We start from the raw sequence: 23474 nt of genomic DNA, 5'->3' as shown, positions 1-23474 counted from the left end.
TTATGTTCCCCAAACACGACACTGAATTCAGCCAAAAATGATACAACTTCATTGCTTTTCTTTAAAAGTCAGAAGAAGGGGAAAACATTGAAAGAAAAATACTCAAGGTGACACCACACTTTAAAAACTGGGAAACTGGTCTGTTAAAATGTGTTGGTGGTAACATTTAGGGTTTGGACTCTCATTAATGGGGCCCCAGGGAAAATATAAACACTCTTTCTGAAATTAAATCTTGAGTTTGCCCACCGCAGTCTTGTTTTCAGCTTGAGCTGCTGGCACGTCAGCCTGCAATTGAGGCCTTGCATCAAATGCCAAGCCAAACATTCAGGAACAAGAATGGTAATGACACCCTATTTTGTTCTAAGGCATATTAAAATATAGCAAGTATTATATTTAAAAAAAGGCAAAAAAAATCACTCATTTGAGATTAATAACTTAAAAGAAACTGATTTTCATAACCTCTCCCACTTGCACTTGTCTTCAAATAATAAACCTTCAGAAGAAAGCTGTGCTTGACTCTTGAAATCAAGCACACTTGCAAAACAATAACACATATCAAAGTTCTGATAATAACTGCCTAAGGGCATAAGAGTTTTTACCTACAAAACTAAATTCCCTGGTTTTGATACATGATCTTGCAAATGATTTAACACGAATGGATCAACAAATGAAAGTCACCAATTTCTGACACAAGTTTCTCAGGTGGGATCCTTCCTATTCACAGGGATATGATATCCTAATATCAGAACTCTGTTACTGGAACACCTCCTACCAGCATCTCTTTAAGTTATCTCTCATATTCCCACATTCTTTTCCTAAACAGTGTGTTCAAGGTAAGAGTGTGTTGCTCCTACTGTTAGTTTTTCCCTCTCTTTCCCCTCAGTCTCCAGCCTTCTGTAATCTCTCCATTTAGATGGATCTAGAGGAAGGAATGCAATGTAAAATAAAGCCCCTGTTCCACGTAAGGAATTGGGATCTCTTGCCCAAGAAGGGAATGGTCAGCCCTGCCTATCTTAATCACAGCTTCTGTGATGTCTCATGATGCATAGGAACTGTCCTCTATATGAGAAAAATTGCAGTCTGGATCTACATGGGATGTATGGAATATCTTATACAAACTCTGCTCTAAGACACTGATCCCTGATGGGAATTCGGGTTGCAAATTAATCTGACTCAGAGAGTAGACTGCACCCATGACTCAAACCAGGGATTAACAATAACTTACCTGCCACAGGTAGGGAGCTTGAAGAAGCTGCCAATTTACCAAGGAGAACGACGAAAGGGTGCGCCAGGAATTCGTACAGGACTTGTTCCACCACTGACACACAAAGTTAACTTGAAGCATAGGAGATGTAACATACTCTAGCCTGCTATCCAATAAACTGAGTGAATTCCAAGCTTTATCTTTAAAATCAGCTCCTCAATGTAACAAAGTGAGACCCAGGAGGTGTCAATTCATGGCCTAACCAACAGTACTGTGTAGAAACCCTCCGCTTTTATCTGCAGACTTCATGGATTTCTTTAATCAGAGGGTGGTGAGACACTGGAGCAGGTTGTCCAGAGAAGCTGCAGATGCTCCATCCCTGCAAGTGTTCAAGGCAGGGTTGGATGGTGTCCTGGGTCATCTAGTGGGAGGTGTCCCTGCCCATGGTGGGGGCATTGGAACTCACCATGATCTTCCATGTCCCTTCCAAACCAAACCATTGTGATTCTATGATTCAGGTCTGAAAGCAGCAGATTTGTGTGTTTGTAGCACCTCCTCTGGAGTAAGTAATTAGAAAGGGGGCAGAGTGCTGGATCCTTATTATTGTTCTAAGCTAGAGCCAAAAATGGTTGCATCAAACGCTTTTTAACCATGCAAGCACATCAGTCCTCAACACGACTCACATCAGCACTCCTGCTGGAACCATAAAGTCAACCATAAATTTTACAAAACTGAATATTAGATGTAATAACCTGCAGTAACTAGAATACCAGTCTAGTTACTGAAGTTAATGTAGTACTATATAGAAACAGTTCTTTTCTGTTCAAGACATTAGTAGGCAATTTAGAAGCCTTTCAAAGCAACATCATTTCACATTCATATGGAGTGTATTTCTGAAAGGCAGGTATACAGGTTTCTTATTTTATTTCCATTCATTATCATGTCAGTTGTGTAACTATCATCTACTTTACTAGAAATAAAATAATTGAGCATATTTACTGAAAAGAAAAGAAATACTGGATGTGCACAGTTGAAAAAAATTAGGCAATATAAATAAAGCAAAAGAAGTAATTTCTAATCTAAATGCGATTAGCACCTGAAGAATGTGAGCTCTTGGGTTTAAAGCTACATTAGGATTCACGTTCCAAAAGGAGATTTTGTTGAATTGCAATGGTTACTGCCAGTAGATTTATCATAAAAGGAGTTACCATTGTGCATGTATAGAAGCACAGAGAAGAAAGCAAAGGTGCAGTCAAGAAGTCAAGGACTTCTCAGCTGTATGGAGATGTTACCCACATAATAAAAGTCTAGAAAGCAACCAATTCAGTAATTTCAGGAAAGACAAAATATAGATAACCAGTAGCTGAACTCTGTGTCAATTCTTAGTTGGACAGAAAGCCAAACTGCAATAAAAATTTGCTTTAATTGCAGTTAGGACAATAAGCGTGAAGATTGGTGTATGGGTAAGAAGAAAATGGGTCCAGCCTCGTCACATTTCCTCAGGGGCAGAAACACCAATTACATATAGAGATTTTTCTGCAACGATAATATCACCTTTGAAAGAAGAAAATTAAGTCTCAATAGCGAGAAAAAACGTGTTTTTTTCTGTCTAATAAGAGAGGTCAATAAGCCATTGTTATTCCCAATTAAACTGATGTTTGAAGGTGTTTTCTGGTAGTAACACTGTTTTCAAATCCTTTTTTTACAATCATAGCCAGTTTCAGGCATGAGACAGACATCCTATTTCTCTTCTGCTGTACTGACCTTCCTCATTAGTTTCATCTAATTCTTACTACAAAAAGGGCTATAAGTTACAAGGTCTTTATAAAGACTATATGACTTATATGATAACTAAGGCATTTATGTGAATCTTGTAACAAACTAAAATTTTATTTCAACTGCAGCACTTGATATGTAAAGGGAGAACTTTTAGTCAGATTTGTTTAAGAAAAACTTAAGAAAATGGACCATTTTCTGTGATGGTTCTGATGGATGAGTAAGAGAGTAACTATGTAGAGGTGGACATATCTTCCCATAAGGTCAGACTTCAGGAATGAATTACAGACAGTTCCTCAGACAATTTGAAAACCCAAAGGAATTTGCATCCTCTCCTCAACAAGGTGGATTAATCTAATTAAACTTGAACTTCGTGCATTCTTTTGCAGTCTTTACCTTAAATAACTAAATATAAGAGATTAGTCTTCATCATAAAATCTTCTCTTAAAATACCACTGAATGAGAAACTTGCAAAGAAAGTATTTCACATTTTAAGTATCTACCTACATAAATAACAGGGGTTATAGCAATTGTAACATAGATCACCTTCCACAATCTATATTGGTAAAGCTGCTTTCAAAATATATTTATATAGGCTTTGTTGCTGAACTAGAAAATCAAACATAAAAACCCCAAGAAGTTCTAAAAGTGCATTCATGATAAATCAAATCTGTATGAATATATTTTATTATGAAATGTAACACATGCCACTTAAAAATCTCCTGAAATGGGATTTTGTACCATAACCAAACCCAAAAGTCAGTGTATCAGTTAGAAATCTACTCAAAAGGCAAAAACATAGGTCTACTTGCTTCCTTCAGACAAAATAATATAGAAAATACACTCCATAAATACAGTACATTATTAGAAATAACCCTGAAAAACAAGGATAACCATGGAGGAAATTAGCAGTTTTAATTTGATTTACTCATAGATATGTCCTGCTGTCTTGGGTATAACTCCATCACTATTTTTCTTCCCTTGAAAAGCGTTGTGGCTACACTGCATCTCTGCACAGAATAAAATGCACAATTCCCTCTTCAAGTGGTAAATACTTGTTTCACTGCAGAATAATCCCACCAAAAGTGGGAAAATGTATGACTTGCTCTTGCCTGAGATGAGCTGACCTTCTATAAAGGTGTGTTATCAGGGTAAAACAGTATTTTCCAAATATACTTTTTCAGAAAAGAGCAAAAGTGACTCTGGTTCTTCTGGTTACATAGCAAAGAGCCAAGCTGCCTGTCCTGGCACATCCCACACATCCCTGGGATGAGCCTGGAATTCTGTTTTTCAAAAGCAGCTGTATTATTACCAAAGTAAAGGGGTATTTCCTTCATGCAAAATCAGAAGAGAAACTTGTTGGCTTTTTTTTTTTCGCTTTCCTGTAAGACAGACATGGCTTATACCAGCTTGTTAGTGATTCTTAAATATAAATACTGTGGTTGAAATAGGTCCTTAATTTCTGTAATATCAGAGAAAATGATCTATTAAATATGAAACCCCCAGAAGTATCTCTTTGGCTATTCTTAATTCTGCAGTATTTTGGTAGACGTTAGTCAGAGAAATGTTTAGTTCTGTTTTCTTTAAAGGTTATGAGGCACAGCTGCACAAATCATGTGGGAACACACAGTAGTGCAGTGAGTTTCGTTATAATGGTGACATCTCTGCTCCCAGAACCCGAGCCTTAAATCAGGATGGGAGTGCATTTATGACAAGTGTCTGACTTTCAGGGAAACAGGGGCTGCATTAAAAACAAATCTGTCATTCCAGTGATTACTCAAGCCCAAACACGTAGTTCTTCCCTGACAGGCCAAAAAATGCCCTTTCAAACCAACGAGAGCTGTGCACAATTAGCAGACAAAAGGGGACTGATTAATATCCTCAGCTTTGCTGTCAGAAAACAAGCAGTAGGTTTTCCTGAGAGGAGATGAATGTCAATGTAAGTAGGAAAAATTGATATTTGCTTTTTGGCTGGCTACTCATCTCATGAAGTGAATCTTTGTAATTTAGAAAATTTCTTTAAAAATTCTATTCAGCACAAGATTTATTTGGTAGAAAACTTTTCCTCTTGTGACTTACTCTCTCCTTTGTATACCAGCTTCAAGAATTAATTTTTATCTCTGTACAGCTAATAGTCACAAAAATTAAAAAGTACATAAACAGTAGGCACAATACGACTAGATCACTGGCTTTTTGTCTGCTTTAAATATGTAATAAATAAATGAAACATACTGAATTAGTATTTTTAAGCATTCAATTGCAATGAATAGGCAGTAAATTACTGAACTATGACATTTATAAACAACTTGCAACCTGTAGCGCAGACAAAATACCTGAATATTATAACAGAATACTTTTGTAGATCTCTATTCTACAAGACTTCCAAACATTTTTGTGATTTTAGAATTAAAAATGCTTAGTTTTTAACAAAAGGTGAGCAACATTTGCAGCCTATGTTCAAGAAGCTGGAACACTGACCAAGAATGAAAAAATAAGAAGCAGAGAAAAGAATTTCCTGACCTTTCTAACAACAAATAATTGGAAACAGTTTGAAGTACAGTAGTGACCAATTAATTGTCTTGATCATTATATCTTTTATGAGACACCTGGAAATAGAAAACTCCACCAGAACTCTCTGGGTGACATTCTGGTCTGTACAGATGTCCCCTGACAGACACACATACTTGCTTAAGTCAGTATTACACAGCTTTCAATATTTTCATTCAGTTATTTTAAAACTTTTTAAAATAAGTTTGGTTGGTTCTTTTACTTTCTATCTGCAAATTAATTAAAAAAAAAATCATCTCAGCCAGTCATATAAAATGTAATTATATTTCAGGAACTGTCTTCATAGAACAGCAGGAGCTACACTCAACTGCACAAAATCTGTAGGTCCACATTATGAAGGCAAAGAAAAGGCCACACACCGCCTCGAAATAAGATTAAGAAGCAAGGACATAAATATACTCCAATACTGATATTTATTTTATTCAGATACTGCTTATCTGCTATTTTACTATTTATTTTCGGCTTGTTTTCTGTTCAGAAATGAAGCATTATTCCTGTGAGTGAGCTGGCTTGGCTTCTCTCAGACCAGTGGATTCAGAAAATTCACTTTACTACTTTAAAGCAATTCTTGTCTTTCACTCTACAGCTTCATGGACCATCAAGTGAAGGGAGCACCTCCTTTTCTTCACATCTTGGACCAGGGAAAGGAGACAAAGGACGAGTCCAAAGCCGTGGTCTGGACCCCACTTTACACAGGGAATTATCACACTTCTCTTCTGCTCACATATCTGGAATGCTTTCAACACACCTCCAAAATTTCAGTCAACCTTGGAACTGCATCACACTCCGGCGCAAAAAACAAATGGGAAAGTTCCTTGGAACTGCTTACAAACTGCACTTTGGGACAAAGTTATGTTTATATCCACTTAATTCAGCATCAGCCAACTGAAGCAAAGTGTTTGGTACATGGGCCAAAGCCCCATGTGAAGTCCATAAAAACTGGAGCAGGGATAGGCCCAGCCTGTCTTTATACTCCTAACAGAGCAGCATGTACCCCTTAATCCGATTTTAACCAAAAATATTACAAAAGCAATGCAGTTGTACGGGTCACTGAAGGGCACTGCTATACCTCTGTCTCGTTGCCCAGGGATCAGGGTTTGGGAACCCTAACCTAAGCCAGAGTTTACAGGACAGTGGGCTCTACTCTTTGCTCTGATCCCCGGGTAACAAACAAAAATCTGGATGCATACACATACATGTGAGAGCCTATGTACACACATGTACATATATTCTACCACATCAGCAAGATGTTTGAGCAAAGTAAAACTATTAACCCCTAAAAAAACCTCTGAATTAAAAAAAAGAACAGAGCTGTTCTGCCTCATAAAAGGGAATGCCTTCACAAACATTCAGTATAAAAACAAACACTAGAACTTTTAAGCAATTAATGCAAAAAGCTGGCAAACACCTCCCAGCACTCACTAACACAGGCACATCCTCAGGGGCTGGACTGTGTCAATTAGTGCCTCTTGGGGCAATTCATGTGCTAGGGCTTGTCATAGCACTGGGTGCTTCCAGAGCACTCAGGTGATCAGAAACCACAGTGCAGGGCCAGAGGTTACAGGATGGTGAACATCAGGCAGCAAAAGGCAATTCTGATAAATAGGTTTGTGAATCTTGAGCTTACATCAAAATAGGTGGACTTTGGATACCCAAGGACAAATGCTTCCTTGCTCTTTACTCAGTTCTAGCCAAACTGACAGATTTTGCCTCCCTCTACATCTGTGCCTCAGATAGAGATCTATGGCACATGATATGCATTAAATCCAAACCAAAAATAACATTCATTTTTATGACAGAAGTGAAAGCAGTGGCCTGCCATTTAGCCCTACTTCAGTGCCTTTTTAACCTGTGTGCTACCCTTCACCTCTGTCCCCTCATTTCCCACCCCACCAGCAGCAAGGCGAAGCATTGTTTTGCCTTCCTGATATTTACTGCAAACACAGGCAAAGAAATACTACACAGTCAAATGTACCTTCAGGCAATTTATAAAGATAACTTTCTGGACATAATGTGGATGGACCTTGGCTGGGGAAAGCAATTCTGGCTAACAGCTGACGCATGTGTATTTGAATTTGACTCAGAAGGATTCTTCAAGGTGTTACGAATGTTTAAATAAATCCCTATGAGTTTGGCAACTATGGAAGATGTCTTTGAAGAGATGGGACAGCCTGACTCTAGTTCACTTTTGATGCCTTCTTCAGAATGGTGGTGGTTATGAAATAATCATGACATAACAAAGAGTTAATTCCTGATCAAAATTTCCTTCACATCTTAGATATCCACATTCTTAAGGTGTTAGCTGTGGCAACGTCAAAAAGAAACATTTTTCTAGTATAAAATGTTCTATTTAATATAGAACAGAGAAAATAAAACTAGGACTGCAGTATCTAACTTGAACTGTTGCCAGTATAGTGCTATATATCTGTAAAATCTTGGGTTCATGTGGCATAATTACAATGCATGCCCCATCTTCATTTATTGTATGAAAAACCCATTTCCATCGCAGTTTCTCTTTTTTTTTTTTTTTTAGCTTTAGTGTCCTTTTTTTGAAGGTGGAAAGACATGCCAACAAATCCTCTGCTACCTTTGGTGGCTTTTGTGCCTTCAATACAGAGGAAGTTACGTTTGATCTTGTCAGCATTTTAGCATGATAATATTGTTGCTTTTTGTAAAGCAACTTTCTACTAATTCAAATAATCCCCTGCCAACCAGGTACAAATACTGCTGTGCCCATGGTTGGAAGGGTCCTACAAACTGATTTTCAAAACAATGATGACACAGAGTGTCCACTACCACCTTTGCAAATTTATGCTCCTGTCACTCAAAGAAAAAAACTGTCAGAATCCTAGACAAGGCATTTTCCCTGAGTTCTTTCCAGGAATTCCTTCCATAACCTGCTACTTTTTAGCACAGTCCATAAAGTATATTTATTACTCTTACAGGTGCATGAGCTTTGACCAAGGTTCATTTCCTCTGCCTCTTAGGTAATCACATAAAAGCTATTATGCTACATGATTTGGAGTTACACAAATCTTTCACTTCCAACTTGAATACAGGCAGTCTTTATAAATCTTATGCCAGAAAAATCTAGCTGCCCTTATGTGTTTTTTTTTTTTTAATTAATGGATATGTTTTAACTGATCAAAAAGAGAAAAAGATTGACTGAAATATTTGAATATGCTCTTTGAAATGAAAGGATTTTATGCTCCTACTAGACAAACCAAAGAGGATTTTGTTTCTTTGAAGATATTTTCATACATATCTGCACTGAAGGCCTTATTGACCCATTTATTTATGACACAAGTTACTTTAATAGTAGACCTACTTTCACCTTCCCCACAGCTCATCCTTTGTAAGCAATTGACTTCAGATATGCACAAACATCCTTATGGATCATGTTTTGCACTGGATTCTGTTTAAATTGTCTTTCCAAATCAAACAAATCCTGCTGAAAGGAAATTTCTCCAGACACAGAATAATTGAAGGAGCTCACCCAACTGCAATCTTAACAAGTAGCAGAGTGAAACTTCTGAAGGCAAATCCTATTTCCCATACTATTATTTAACCCATAAAAGCAGGGAATATAGAGGCAGAGGCCAAGCTCATTATTTCTATTTCCTTCTCAGGACAACATTACCCATTAGATTCAAGCTGAGTGATTTTGTTTATTGAGAGTCCTGAAATTTGATCTCGGGCTGCTACTGCCATATGAAAGAGGTTTTTAAAAATTATTTTTTGTTTATGTTTTTATAAAGAGCTTCAAAGGGGAGAAGTGTGTTATTTTTTTCTCCTCCTACTGAAAGCGAATCAAAGTCCCTTGAGCTACATTTTACTCTTTATACACAAGCATTAAACTGCCAGGATATAGCATTAACAGAACAACTGAAAACAACTTTCAGAACATTGCAACATTTCATAACAAGACCAATGCACTGACTATAAATCATGCTTAATAGAATACCAGTACATTTTCAGGTTCTCGCATAATATGGGTTGAGAGGAAAAAAATAATGACCTTTGTGTGCATACGAACTGCACAATAAAGTTCATTTGTGAACACAAAATAGCACCTGTTATTTATACTGAAATGCTTTCTATGATCTGAACTCAGATCACAACTTAAATTTGACAGACTGCATTTATGCCCCACCTTTATGTTACTTTATGTAATAAGAAATGCTATAAATTTTAACTGAACTATTAATTTCTCTTTTTCAGCTTGTGATGTACTTAAAAGTCTATAAATACATATGAACAAATACATCATAATAACAAATTGTTTGAATAAATGAGTGAAAGATCTGAAGACCTAACTCCTGATGCTGTTCTCCTGTGCATTTTAAGACAGGTTTGAGGTTTAATAAATTTTGCCAGTTTCTCACTTCATGTTGAAACCCATTATCCAATGGTAACTCACCCTCTTCTGCTCTTTAATATACTCCATCATTTCTTCTCTTGTCCTTTTTACTGCTTCTTCGATTGCCTTTTCACTTCGTTTCTGCTCCTCCATTAATGCTTCCTTGACAATTTCCTTTTCAAAAGAAAAGCATGTAAGTGTATATGAAAAAAATACTTCACAAATGTGCTAAAGATCATCCCTTTTCCTCCTGCTAAATTTTTATTGCCTCTATGCTCTTCTCTCAATAATAGTTATCCTAAATATACGCAGTATCTTTATTAAAAAGCTATAAATTCAGCACTAAATGGCAAAATAAGAGAGAAAAAGAGAGAGAAATAATCCCTTTAAAGCTGTGTTAATAGAATACAGTGTTCCCTGAGAGCAGAAAACAAAAAAGCAATGCAGGTTTTACTTTCCACCAGGAGCAGGGATGGCAGGGATGTACCCATTGCTGTTACCAGGCCAGACCACTTCAGTTGGAAGAGACCTGCAAGATCATCTGCTCCAGCTGCCTGAGCCCTTCAGGGCTGCTCAAGAATTAAAGCACATTTTTAATGGATTCTCCAAAAGCCTCTGAAACACCACCAGCCTTAGGGCATTGACCACCTTTCTCTCTCAGTGTCTGACCACCCTCTTGTAAAGAAGAGCTTCACAATGTCCAGTCTAAACCTCCCCTGATGCAGTTCTGACCCATTCCCACACCACCAAAGTCTGCTTCTATACTGTGATACAAATTATCAAAGCTTTTTGCAAACTTATATAAAAACTTGTCAAATTTTATCATTTGCTTCCAAAGTTTGGGAATTGTCAGGGACATTCTGTACACAGCAGTAAAAAGCAGAAAAAAATACTCACCCATCCACCCATCCAAATTAGCATTACCCTACATCAAGTGCATTACAGTAGAGAAGGCTAGGAACCACTTCTTAAAACATCTCTATCACCTCCAGTATTTGGCTAAGGAAACAAATTGCTGGCCTAAAGTCACTGTCCCAAAACTGAAGTCCCAGTTTCCCAAAGCCACTCATGGAATAAGTAATGACATTACTAATCCAAGTGTTCCACTTCCAAGATTCAGGAGAACAAAATGACAAGCCTCAGATTCCGATAAATCCTGAAAATGTAACATTTTCAGAAAGGAAAAGAACATCCAGTAAGAGTAATCACATGATATTAAATGATTTGTTGGATAGATCAAGAGGAAGATGGAGAGTGTCTGAGAAATCAGGCAGAAATTGGCAATTCCTATAACTTTGTTCTAGACATTCCAATTTGGAAGAAACAGAAACACTAGTGGTGTGCCTGAAGAATTAAGCAGGAAATAATGGAAAAAACCCCAGTGGTTCAAAAAGGAACACAACATGACTTCGAACATATTTATTCACATACGTGATTTATGGGGGTTTTTTTAAATCAAGACTTTTAGAAAATCAAAGGTTAATATAAATGGATTCCTTATTAGTCTTCACTGGTTAGACATAACACTGTTACCCACAGATTTGTTTACAGGTTTGCTTGACTGCAGAGCAATACAGACATTTTATGATACGTATTTACAACTTGGGTTTGTGGGAGTGGGGAAGGTTGGCCAGAGGACAGGTGGAATTCTAAGGTTTTGGAAGTACAAGATATTTATGAAGTTGTGTAATTCATCTGTATATTTAAGAGTGGCATTTTACAATATGCTATTAGTGTAGAAAATGAAGAATCCACTGAATTGGATCAAACTCCTTTTTTTTTTTTGAAAAAAATTCCCTTCAGTGGAGGTTATTCAACTGAAAAAGAAAGCTCTATTTCTTACCTTTAGTTGTTTGCTCTATTTCAGCCAAAACGGAATAGTTTCTGCAAAACTACACTTTTGCTATTTTTATAGCAGAAAAAGTCTAAAATCCCAAATTTAAAACGTGTAACTATGTAGTCCCCACTGTTCTGGAAAGCAGTACATATGAAAATCATAGTTGTGAAAAGTGATTATGATTTTTTTCTATTTTAATTCAGTTACCAAAGAAAAATCCTGAGAAAAAGGTCTCTTTCACTACAGAACTCTGGCAAGACTAACAGAAAAAGTAGCAGAAAATTACATATTACAGAAATATGCTGTTCTTGTAATTATATTCTCATGCCAGTTTAATTTGTCAAAAGGTCCCAAAATACTGTCCTGTGTTTGAATGGAAAAAATTCCATACTCTATCCCATTAAATTCTTCAAAGCAAATTACAGAACTGATAAGCTGCTATATCTTAATATGTAGAAAATTTTACACTCAGAAAATACTTACAATCAATTAAAGCATGTTAAGTACCCTTGATACGATACTTGAAACACTACATAGTCTGAATAAATATCTGGACTATAAAGTCCAAATAAAAACACAATTAAATTCTCCAAGTCTATTAATAAAATGCAAGGAAACAGAAACCACTAGCAGTATCTTTATGGAACACCAGTTTATTACACTGACATTAAAACAGAAAAAATAAAATTGGAAAGAATTCTTTTTCATTTCCACTGGTATTGGCACAAGTCCCCAGGGACGTGGTTAATCACCATCCCTGGAGGTATTTAAAAGATGTGTAGGTGTGGCACTTGGGGACATGGCTTAGTGGTGGCCTTGGCAGTGAGGTTAACAGAGGGACTCAAGGGTCTTTTCCAACATAAGTGATTCTGTGATTCATCTACCACATTCCGGTTAACTAAATTAAGTACTGATATATCTTCCCAATATATAAACATTTCTGTTTCAGAAACTGATCACCACCAGTTACCATCTGAAAATCATCTCAACTGTTACTGTCACCAGACAGATCCTGTAGCCATCAGACTGGACAATCTCATGTGACTGCAGAAAAAGACTCCTACTTTAGTGGGCTTCATCCCAACATTTGGATTTACCAGACTGCTGGCAGTTGTCCACAACACTTTTGATTTGTTGGGGTTTTTTGTGATTATTCACCAACCATACCCTAGGATGAATCACATGGATCCATTTCTTGGAGATCTGAATGCCTGTTTCTCATCTGAGTTTAAATGTTATCCTGCTCACTAGATTCAGGAGAAATGAAACAGTTCCATAAAACACAGCCTTCTTCCCAGGATATGTCTTAAGAAGCAGGCCCTACAAGCCCTGACAAGGCTCCTGAACTGGCTGATTTGGTTTGCACTGTCCCGTACCTGCAGCTCAAAATGGGCAAACAGAGTCCTGTGAAACAACGACACTCGAGACTAGCAAAAGACACCTTTGCTGTAACATCAATGAATGGAAAGAAAACTCTTTTATCCCTTTCATTCAGTTCTCAGAAGTCTTCAAAGAGCAAACAGTGCACAGTATTTCGTTAGTCAACTCAGTCATGTACTTTTGATCTTAATCAATGATACTAGTTTTTCCCTCTATGACAAGAGTCCTCACTTCCTTTATACAACCTTCCACTAAGTGCTCTCCTCTAAGTTCTCAGTCACTGTCTGTCTTTGCTCTATTTCTGTCATTAGAGTAAATTATCAACTAATATAAAGGTATTTAAATTCAGACATTACCTATTACTGTTGAACAAAAGCCTTAGCTGCAGGTACATTTTCTTGGCATGTATTTACTTTTCCTTCATCTCTTTGCTCTTTCCTCTTAAGCTATATCTACCTTTGGATTTTATCCTAACTTAGATTTTGGTTGCAAAGGTAAAAATTGGCCCTTGTTGCATCTTTAACTACAAAGGGAGAATGTTATTTGAGCCTCTTAGTGCTATTTTAATAGAATCAAGACAATGGGAAAACCCAGTTTCCTGTAAGAAGCTGAGGAAGGACACTCCACAAAATGGCACCTTTATTTTTTTTTACATATTTGATCAGTGGCTGGAGTACCAAATTATAATCACAAAGTTGGCTTCTTTACATGACTGTCTATACATGTGCTTGACATGACACCAGTTAGAAGATAAAAATACCTAATCAAAAATAAAATACAGTTATTCAAATACTCAATTGACAAATCACAGTCAACCATGTATTGGAAATGACAACCACACAATCACAACATATGAATCTGTAGGAAGGCAGAAAGAAAAAGCAGTGTACTCAATACACCAGAGAACTCCAGACAGTATTTGAAAAATAAAGCAAGCCATATGTTGCTTTGCAATTTTATAGGAAAATTCTTTTGTTTCCACACAAGGATCAGGTGGCAGTACTAAACTTTATCTAGGAAATGCAACCACAGACTGCAATGTTAGTGGTTTTTCAGAAAATAGTAACCCTCAAATTATAATGTCTGTGGTTATAAACTACTACAATCTACTTCTGAAGTCAGACATGGTTGAAGTCTGTATGCAGTGAACTATTCCTTTTCCAGACTCTGCAAGCATATTAAAAATAAATTCATCTAGTGGCAGGGATCTCTTTCCACTCGGTGCTACTGAGCTGTGTCCTTCCTCTCACATTCAATATTACACAACCTTTTCTTTTAATGTGTCTCCATAAACACTGGCCACAGTAATGTTTCTGCAAGACAGTGGGAAAACAAGAACAGAGTAAAACTGAAAATAATGGTTTGCTACCTTCTTGAGAGAAATGTAAGCACACACTCCCACTGCAAGTTGAACAATAAAGGCAACAGAAATAGGAGAAGAGGTCCTTTGAAGAGCAAGTTCTTCAGCACATTGTGAGATACCATATGATCAATAGACTATTTAGGTAGGAATCGGAATATAGAGGAAAAAACCCAACAACTTCTTGTATGAATCCGTAAGATATTGAACATAAAGAGCAATGTTACAACAGTCCAAGCCTGTTACTGAAAAACCATTTCTTCTTCCAAAGATCAGGACCATCCCACCCAATCAAAATCCTACAGAGTCTAAAATTAAAGTTATTTCTGAAATTACATTAACAAATACGCCATTTTGCTGAGTATTTCAGAAACAGAATAAATGGAGTATTTCAAACTCTGACTCCTCCACAGCACTCTGAAACCCTTGTGAAAAAAGAAAAAGTAACAAATGGACAAAGAGAGACTGATAAACATAATAGTTTGTATTTCCTTAACTGGAAATGCCCTCAAAGCTCTGTATATCATAGACACAAAGAGCTTTGAGGATAAAGAAATTAAATTTTAAGGAAATTAAATTAATACTGTGTCATGTTAAAATCCTCCCAAGTAAAAAAAAACATCATAGAAGAAGGGCAAGCAATGCCAATCTAGGTAAAAGTTGATTTTCTGGTAAGAAATACTATAAATAGAGTGATTAATGATGAAAAAGAGACAACAGCAAACCCTGAAACAGAGGCAAAAAGCAGTTTATAGCCTATTTAACAGAGAAAGAGTGATGGAGTAAAGGGTTGGAAAGTTACAACAGTAATTATGGCTATTTTCAAAGGAGAAGAAAAAAAAAGCATTAATAAAAATAAAGGAAAAGTGGGATCTTGCTTTAAGATTGTACCTATGTTGTTAGATACATATTTTTTCTCCTACAGATATGATGCCAAATGCATCCTGTAAACAAAAACTATATTTACAATTAGATCTGAAACAAAACCATGATACAGTCCGGAGTAACAAGCAACATTCTTGAAGGTGCAGAAAGTATTTGGGAAGTGGGAAAGGAAAAAAAGAAAGACTAAGAAACCTCTGAGCGACAGCAATGCATTCATAAAGTGACATCACAGAGATTATCAGGGTTTTCAGTGTATACAGAAACAGCTCATGAAGGGGCCATGGAGGAAAAAGTGAGTTAGGCTTCCAAATTTGATATGAAACAAGAGGCAATCTTGCACAGAACAAATTTATTGGACAATGAAAAGACAAGACAAATGTATAATCCCCATATATTTCCTTTTTTCCCTTTATACTATCCACCAAAAAATTCCTTCCATACCTACTCATTGGATGCATGAGAGAAAGTGAAGTTGTTTTTTACAGATTATAGGGCTACGAAAGGGCCATTTAATAGCTAATAAATCTGACTGAAAGCCAGAGTGGGAAATAACTTTTTAGAAAACCTTTTTTCCTTCTTAGTCCTTACAACCTTCTCAAATGCAGGGTAGTGGGGAAAAATATTTAGACAGTAATTTTCAACAAAAATTCAACAGCTAAGTTTAGGACTTGTAGAAAAGAAACAAAAGATATTTCCTCAGGTATAAAGGCAATGGCTTCATGTTTTCATTTACATATCTTTGAATCCCTTACACATGGCTGGGTGTGGAAATCCTTGAGAATTTCAGTACCAAATTCACTCAGGCTCGCCAAACTACCAACAGAAGCACTCCCTCAAGTAGATGAGCATGAAAACCAAAAAAGTTTTGATAATGTAGCAGGTAAGGAGCCATTCACTCGACATTTTTCTTTTACCTTCTAAGCAATGGCATATGCTGGTATTTATAAATCCATGGAAAGTCATTAAACACAGTCTAAAGAATAAATTATTTTTCAACTACCTAGATGCTTGCCAGTAAAATTATATTAATGTTTTCTAAGACCATAAATTACAAATTTATTGTTCTGCAAAGAACACCACCACATGAATTTTCAGAAGTGTGAACATACTCAATCATCTTTAATTCTTAAAGATTTACTCAGCAAAGACCACTGGAAAGTTCACTTTTTTTTTTTCCCATAAGCCTTTTAGTTCACTTTTCTTGCAAAAATATTTTTTCTTTGTATATCTCAGTATATCTCAGTTGTGGCTTGGCTGAATGAGACACCACAGCCTCAGTTTTCCTGAAATACTTTCCCATTGGTAAGATAATTTTGCCTTAGTGCTTTTGCTCATGTCCAAGAGGAAGCAGAGTTTATGTTAGTTCTTTTAATAAATTAAAGGTTCTTTTTTTTATTTCTTTCCTAAATATTCACAGCCTTCAGAACACTTGAGTCTCTAATGGATCTGCTGTGTGGATTATGGCAGTGATGAAGGCAGTCTCTTTTCCCCTGGAGAATTAGGGTAAACTACACTACATTATATACAGTATTTTAAATTTAAGCCTTCAGGAAATGACAAAAGTGATTCTTTGCTTCAAATGCCTTAGCAGAATTATTTATTTCAAGTTATGAGATGGACTTAAATTTCCAGGGCTCACCCTGCAGCTGCCAGCTTTCATTTTACTTTTAATGAATTTATTTTAAAACAAAAATAGTGGTGCGTAAATTCTCTTCAGTTTCTTTTGCTAATTCTCTCCCACACCACCATGGATTTCAGCTCCTTTATGTAGCTGAGTATTTGGCTCTGTAAAATGGTAACAACTGCCATGCAGAGAGCTCTGCATTACAGCTATGGGAGGTGATCTGCATTGCCCCCTCATTATGAATTTAATACAGCAGACTTTATTCAAAATTGTATGGATATCATCATCCTATATACCCAAAGAATTTTTGGATTTCAGTTTTTTCAATGAGTAAAAACAAACAAACATTAAGAAGATGATGATAGAGAGAATTGTCCATTGTTTTTTCAGTTTAGAGCTGTACCCCAGGAGCTTCAATGCAATTTTGAATTCTGGGGTAAAAAGCTTCTGCCTCAGCCGAAGCACCTGTTATACTTTCTCCTTATCTAGAGGATATCCACTTTTTATTCAAATAAGTGTTCTAGAAAAAAAAATCTACTGGAAGAATTTCACCAGGTATTCCTCTCAACACTGACAACTACCAGACATTAAGCTCCTTGCAGGGAAGATACCACTGTAAAAAATGCCAGACAATGTATGAAAAATGGAAAAGAAAATACTGGAGACATGCCAGGCTACGTCTAGTCTGATGAACAGATGAGTTCCTAATCTATGATGACTTTTCAATGTGTTGGAAAGGATCATGAGGTTCCTGTGCAAATGAGCATAATCTTTAATCAAAAGACTACTCGTTTTATTCAAGGAGAGCTTGTTTTTCCTGATTTAAAAGGCAAGCCTGCTCTTCCCCCAAACTGAGAATGCTCTTCTAAATTAAAAACAAAACAAAACAAAAAAACAACAAAAAACTCTAATAAAAGCATGAAGCACCTGAATAACACAGTTATAAAATCCGAAGATGTTGCCAGTCTCAACCAAAATGAAAGTCATCTGGACTTCTAATACCTCACAGCCTCAAGAGAGTGCTCTAAAAAAATGTTACCATTTCCCTGGTGATGTAAAATATCCCATTTACGCTTCAGAGTAATAAGGCTTCAAAAAATAGTACCTTTATTTTAAGTACAAATATCATGTCTCTAAGTAAAGACCCCAAGTCACTGAACAGTCAAAGCTTTCATGAAAAGCTTTCATTAAAAAAAAAAATTGCAATATTCATGTTACTGTAATCCTTTAATTTCTTAAAGAAAACGAAGAAGGGGGTACACGTCAAGGTTGCTCCATCAAGCTGAAATCTTAACTCACTATGTCTTAGTTCCCACTTTCACTGTAAGTTTATCTTTACTCTGCTGTGTCATATTTGGTAACAAAATATTTGATATTAATCATGATTTATTTATTAAACTGTCCCTAAGTCTCCAGATTTTTCTCTGGCAATGTTAAATTAGTACCATGAATCTCAAATGGAAGTAGCATTTCCTTATCTGCAGACTTGACAACTACTTGACTGAGGACAAACATTTGTTTTGAGGACAAAGTCTTGTCACTCATGAATATCTAACACATAGAAGGCATCTGCATAAACCTTCCAGATTTGCATCCCCTATGGGTCTCCTTCCTGGCCACTCTGCAACAACAGCACCAAAAAAGTCTAAAACAATACCTGTATCATCCCTGGAAATGAAACACTCATCTTTTCTTCTCTTAAACAAATTATTTAGGTGATGAAGGGAAATTTCACCACCTGATTCAGCACAAGTGTGATCTTCAAACCTTTGTTGTTCTTCTGCTAAAATTGTCTGACCAATGAAATGTTAATGACCATATTTTAATGGTTTTTTCCATTTGCTTTCTCATATGTAGCCATATAACTTCTAGTGCATGTGTTTAAAAACTGGTGAAAAAAACCAATATATTTTATTTTAATAAAGAAAATTAATGGATGGCAAATTACTCTTTTAAAGCTACGAATCAGACTTCCTAATCATGTTTCTCTGGTCTAGAAGGTAAAGGAGAAGCCAAAAAATTCATTCCACTATGAAACAGAAATTTCTTTTCCCTCATTTTCATGATTTAAATATTTTACAGATGCACAGTTGTGCTACAGTTTTAAAAATATGTCTTTTATCAACTCTTACCCCATGCACATGAAAATGCCTTTTTCTCTGTGGGTTTGCATCTCAAAGAAAATAATGAAATTTTCAATGGTTTTGATTTTTTCCATTAATTATTCCCAGGGTTAACTGTGGGCACTTTGACTGTAAGCCATTCTGCCTCACCTATTTGCAGAAGACTACACTAAGCCCTTGTGATCTTCCCATTTTGCAGACTTAGTGAAGTATTAGTGAAGGAAAACTCCTACTCTTTAATAATATGCTTAATTTCTTTGTTTTAGTTCAAATCAGTAATGCAAATCTTTTTGAAATAATTTACAGCAAAATAAAATTTTATTCTAGGATTTTTCATTGTCTAAAATGTTAGGCTCTCTGTTTGACTTTTGGCCATTGCAGAGCTGACTTGATATGCTGTCTAAACAATTACTGCAACAGTCAAGAGTGCAGTTATAGCTCTTGTCAGACAAATCTTACAGAAAATAAAACATAATTAAGAAACAGCTCTGTGTGGAAGGCTCTACACAGAAAAAATTAATGCCCACACACAAAGTCCTTGTAGGCCCAAGTGTTTTTCATTGTTAAACCAAAGTTGTATCTGACACCACTTAGAAGTTATCATTTGGCACATCAGCTCTGCAGGACTTCTTTAGCTGACAGAAAATTTTAGTAGTTGGTGTATGCTTATAATTGCAATGGCCTAAAGGAGATATGCCAGTTCTTGGCATAGGAAAAAGGGAAAATTTCTCCAAGAAACCAATTTCTCCATGAAAGTCCATCCTCCCCAGGGAGGGGAGATGGCAGATTAATTAGAGATTAAAGACTCTAACTTCATATATACCATACATATACGTGATAGAATTTTGGAAATCTGAAGAAAAAATCTGCATGTTTCCTTAATTAAAAATAGATTAGGTATTTGAAAAATGAACCTGACATTGATGCCATGATGACTTTTTGCCTTTTCTTTTATACCCCTGTTACACCTTTTTACAACTTCTGTATTCTTAGTGCTTTTTTCCTACATTCTTGGACTTGTTTGTTCAGCTAGGAGACTAAACATTTTAGAAGCTTCGTAGCTAGGGATCAGTGTGCCCCAGACCCCAAGGTCCTCTCCAGAACACATTCTGTAAACCAAGATAGAACCATCCAGGGGAAGGTTCCTTGGGGATGAGGGCTCACTCGAGCCTCTCATTGGGGAATCTTTGATAGACATGCTAATTAGTAAGACCTATAATGTTGTACCAGATCTTGTGGGGGGGCATTGCAGTGTGCATGGAGGTGCATTTGACCTGGACGTGTGCACCTAAGGATCCTTAAAATAAATACCAAGGTAAAATCCCTTCTTCCCTTCTAACCGTGTTTGACTCTTGATTTTAAGACCAGGAAAAGGCATCAACATGAAGGAGAAATAATCACGTCATAACTGAATAAGAGAAATTATTCCTGTTACAACAAAAGTTGTCAGAGTTGTTTGGCATTAAAAGAAAAGGAATTAATTAATGACACTACTAAAGGACTACATAAAGTGCAAGATATTTACAGCAGAATCAATCACAAGAGTCTCCAACACCTCAGTGCTGCTCACCACCACAACAAGGACATCACAAGGAACTACTTGATCAAAAAGCAGCTTGAGTAGAAAAACCTGTCCCTTGGGGAGGCCTGAATTGCTTCCTCAGGGAAGCACTGACATGGCAGTGTACTTAAGGCTTTATCAAAGAATACAGCCATCAGTATTAAACTACTTCTAATGTCATCCTGTCTTGTGACAACTTCAAAGGCAACATCAACTACTAGAGAGCCTGCAGTACCCTGCACAGTGAAGGCAAACCCGCTCCAAGTCACTATCCCAGCTTAGTCCATGTCTCTCCCAGCCCTGGGACACCCAGTGCTCCCCAAATCCATAAATACCCTGGCTGAACTCCAGCACCCAGCCATGGGACTCCTTCACCAAAAATCTTTAGGATTCATCAAAACCCTTCTCAAACTTCATTACCATAGTCCTCCTCCTATTAAGCTCTTCATGTTCCACAAGCTATAAAATTTACAGCAGTAAACAAATACTTCATCACTCTCCCTGCAATGAAGTGATTCTCTACACCACTGGTACCAGTTCTCACTCTGGACAGTCTGAATGATTTGTATCTAACTAAAGCCTGAGCAGCTTTTCTCAGCTTGAATTTAGCTTTGAACTCAGATGTTTATCTTTCTGTTCTGAAGTAGAGTTTGAGTTCCTGAAGACTCACTGAAAATCTTGAAAACTGACGTTTCACCATTTGATACCTTTACATTTAAGAGAAGCAAAGAAGATATAAAAAATTAAATCACTCTATTTACATTAGGAATGTCAGCAACACAGAGTATGATAATGGCACAGCATCAAAACTTTTTTTTTACAGCTGATTAGGTATATGAGGTTATTAATTTTGTTTAACACTGGAAAGGGAAATGGTGTCTGTTTCCAAAGAGGACTTCTATTTTACTTCAAATTCTCAAGTTTTAGTTTTCTTTTTTTCTTATGCAGCACATAAAAAAATACAGCAATATCAAATTCCAACACACCAATGAAATATATGCTCCTTAAAATTCTGAAGACAATAATATTTGAATATGTCACCAAGAAATCAGTGAATTCACAGGTTGTTCTTCCAAGCATCATAGATGACAAAATTCAACTTTTGGAAGAGTAATTTAACTGCTATTATAACATATTTAATTTGTCGTTCCTAGAATTGCTAAAAGCACTGTTGGGAATGTCCCTCTCCATTTACGTGACAAACAATTATTATAACAGAAGCAACTCTCTAATGATTAACTCTAGAAACATTTCTGGTTCATTACTGATTGAAGTTTCCAGTTTTTATAACCCGCTCTTTATTGTGTACCTGTTCTATAAGGAACAAATGTAACATCTTTAGTCTTCCACAGGTATGGAAGTCATCTAAACTGCTAACAGCATAAATGCCACTCTCTGAGCTGCTTGTCCTGGGCTCCTTTTGAAGTCAGAGGACAAAACCAGGCATGATTTATATCATTTCTATGTATGTACCTGTGAAGGTCACAGGAATTTTGTTGTGTATGTGCCAGCCTCTCCCCATACACACAGTCTAGGTGAAGATAAACAGCTTGCTGTGCATTGTAAATATCAACTGAGTGACAGATGTCACAGGAAAATCTACCACAACAACTGAAGACATTCAAAAGAAAAACCAAAACTATACAAAGCAGGTGCATGGGAGGGTAGAACACACGAACCTGATTCTGCTTTCTTTGCTCTTGCATGGCTTCTGAAACAGCCTGAGCAATCTTCTCTTTATGACTATCACATTCTGCTTCCCACAGTTTTCTTTCTTCTGCATGAATCTTCTCCATATTTCTCCTTTCCTCCTCCACTGCTTTCAGAACAGCTTCCTGCACTACTTCTTTCTCAGCCTTTGAAACAGATCAGGCACAATTAGATGAGCAGCACACACAACCTGATTGACTAACATATATATCACCTTCTTTTAATGAGGTCTACAAGCTGACAAGATATGGGGTATGAACATTTTCACTTCTGAACTATGAGGTTCAATTTATCTTAAGGTGCTACCAGCAGGTATTACCTCTGGGCAATGACTTGTGTAGTTACAGAAAGGAAAAGGAAGTTACAGGTAAGGATCTTAAATTCCCACCTACTGAAAACACAGGAATTCATAACTAGTTTGCTTAACACAAAAAATAAACTACAGCAAAACCCATGCAGGAGTAGGCACATCATGGGCCTCCCTTGATATTCCCGTGTAAGAGATATTCCTGCTCTTATCTGCAAATATCTGAAGTGCAAAAACACTCTGAGCATTTTCTACAGAAAATTCGCCAATATATAGTTAAAACAAATGTGTCTTCCCTCCCAAAGCTCCTTAGGCCATGCTACAAGAAGTACTGTTTTATTTTTTCCCCCAATCATTATATTAAACCATTATCTGAAATCACAGAGAATTTAAAGCCAACAGTTCCACGCATGCATAGCCACACAAATATATCAGCAAGACAACCACTGCATAATATCTACAAATAAATAATGGCAAACTGAAGTTCAAAATAAGCAAACATGGGCTGACAAACCTTATTCAGAAACCTCTCAGTTTTAATAAGCTTACAGGTTATTCCTATGCCCTTTGGAGGTAATAAGGAACTGGTCAAGTCATAAAAAGCAAAAAAATCTGTATTCATCAGACACCTACACTTCTAACTAAAGCTGTTTCTTGCAATTCACTGGGACTTGATTTTCTACTTAGATATTTTAAAAATATAATAATTAAAATAGGATGTTTTATTATACACACATTTTCCTGTAGATATCAACCATGTAAGAACTGTTTGTTGTACT

General features: G+C 36.5%; 1 protein-coding gene across 4 annotated transcripts in view; it reads right to left on the bottom strand.

Moving 5' to 3' along the window:
• Positions 1-23474, bottom strand: part of CCDC91 (coiled-coil domain containing 91) — a 117367-nt gene that overhangs the window by 14763 nt on the left and 79130 nt on the right. For all 4 annotated transcript variants that reach the window (XM_042050709.1, XM_042050706.1, XM_042050707.1 and 1 more), the window contains 2 exons: positions 22358-22534; positions 9969-10082 (listed from right to left, as the gene is read on the bottom strand). In XM_042050709.1, coding sequence (XP_041906643.1) covers positions 9969-10082; positions 22358-22534 — 291 coding nt within the window. The remainder of the gene's footprint in view (positions 1-9968; positions 10083-22357; positions 22535-23474) is intronic.

The sequence above is a fragment of the Corvus kubaryi genome, unplaced genomic scaffold (genome assembly GCF_017639235.1).
Source record: "Corvus kubaryi isolate FWS band 111438036 unplaced genomic scaffold, C.kubaryi_AGA036_p1.0 74, whole genome shotgun sequence".
NCBI lineage: Eukaryota > Metazoa > Chordata > Aves > Passeriformes > Corvidae > Corvus > Corvus kubaryi.
This window is presented reverse-complemented; position numbering and strand designations above follow the sequence as displayed.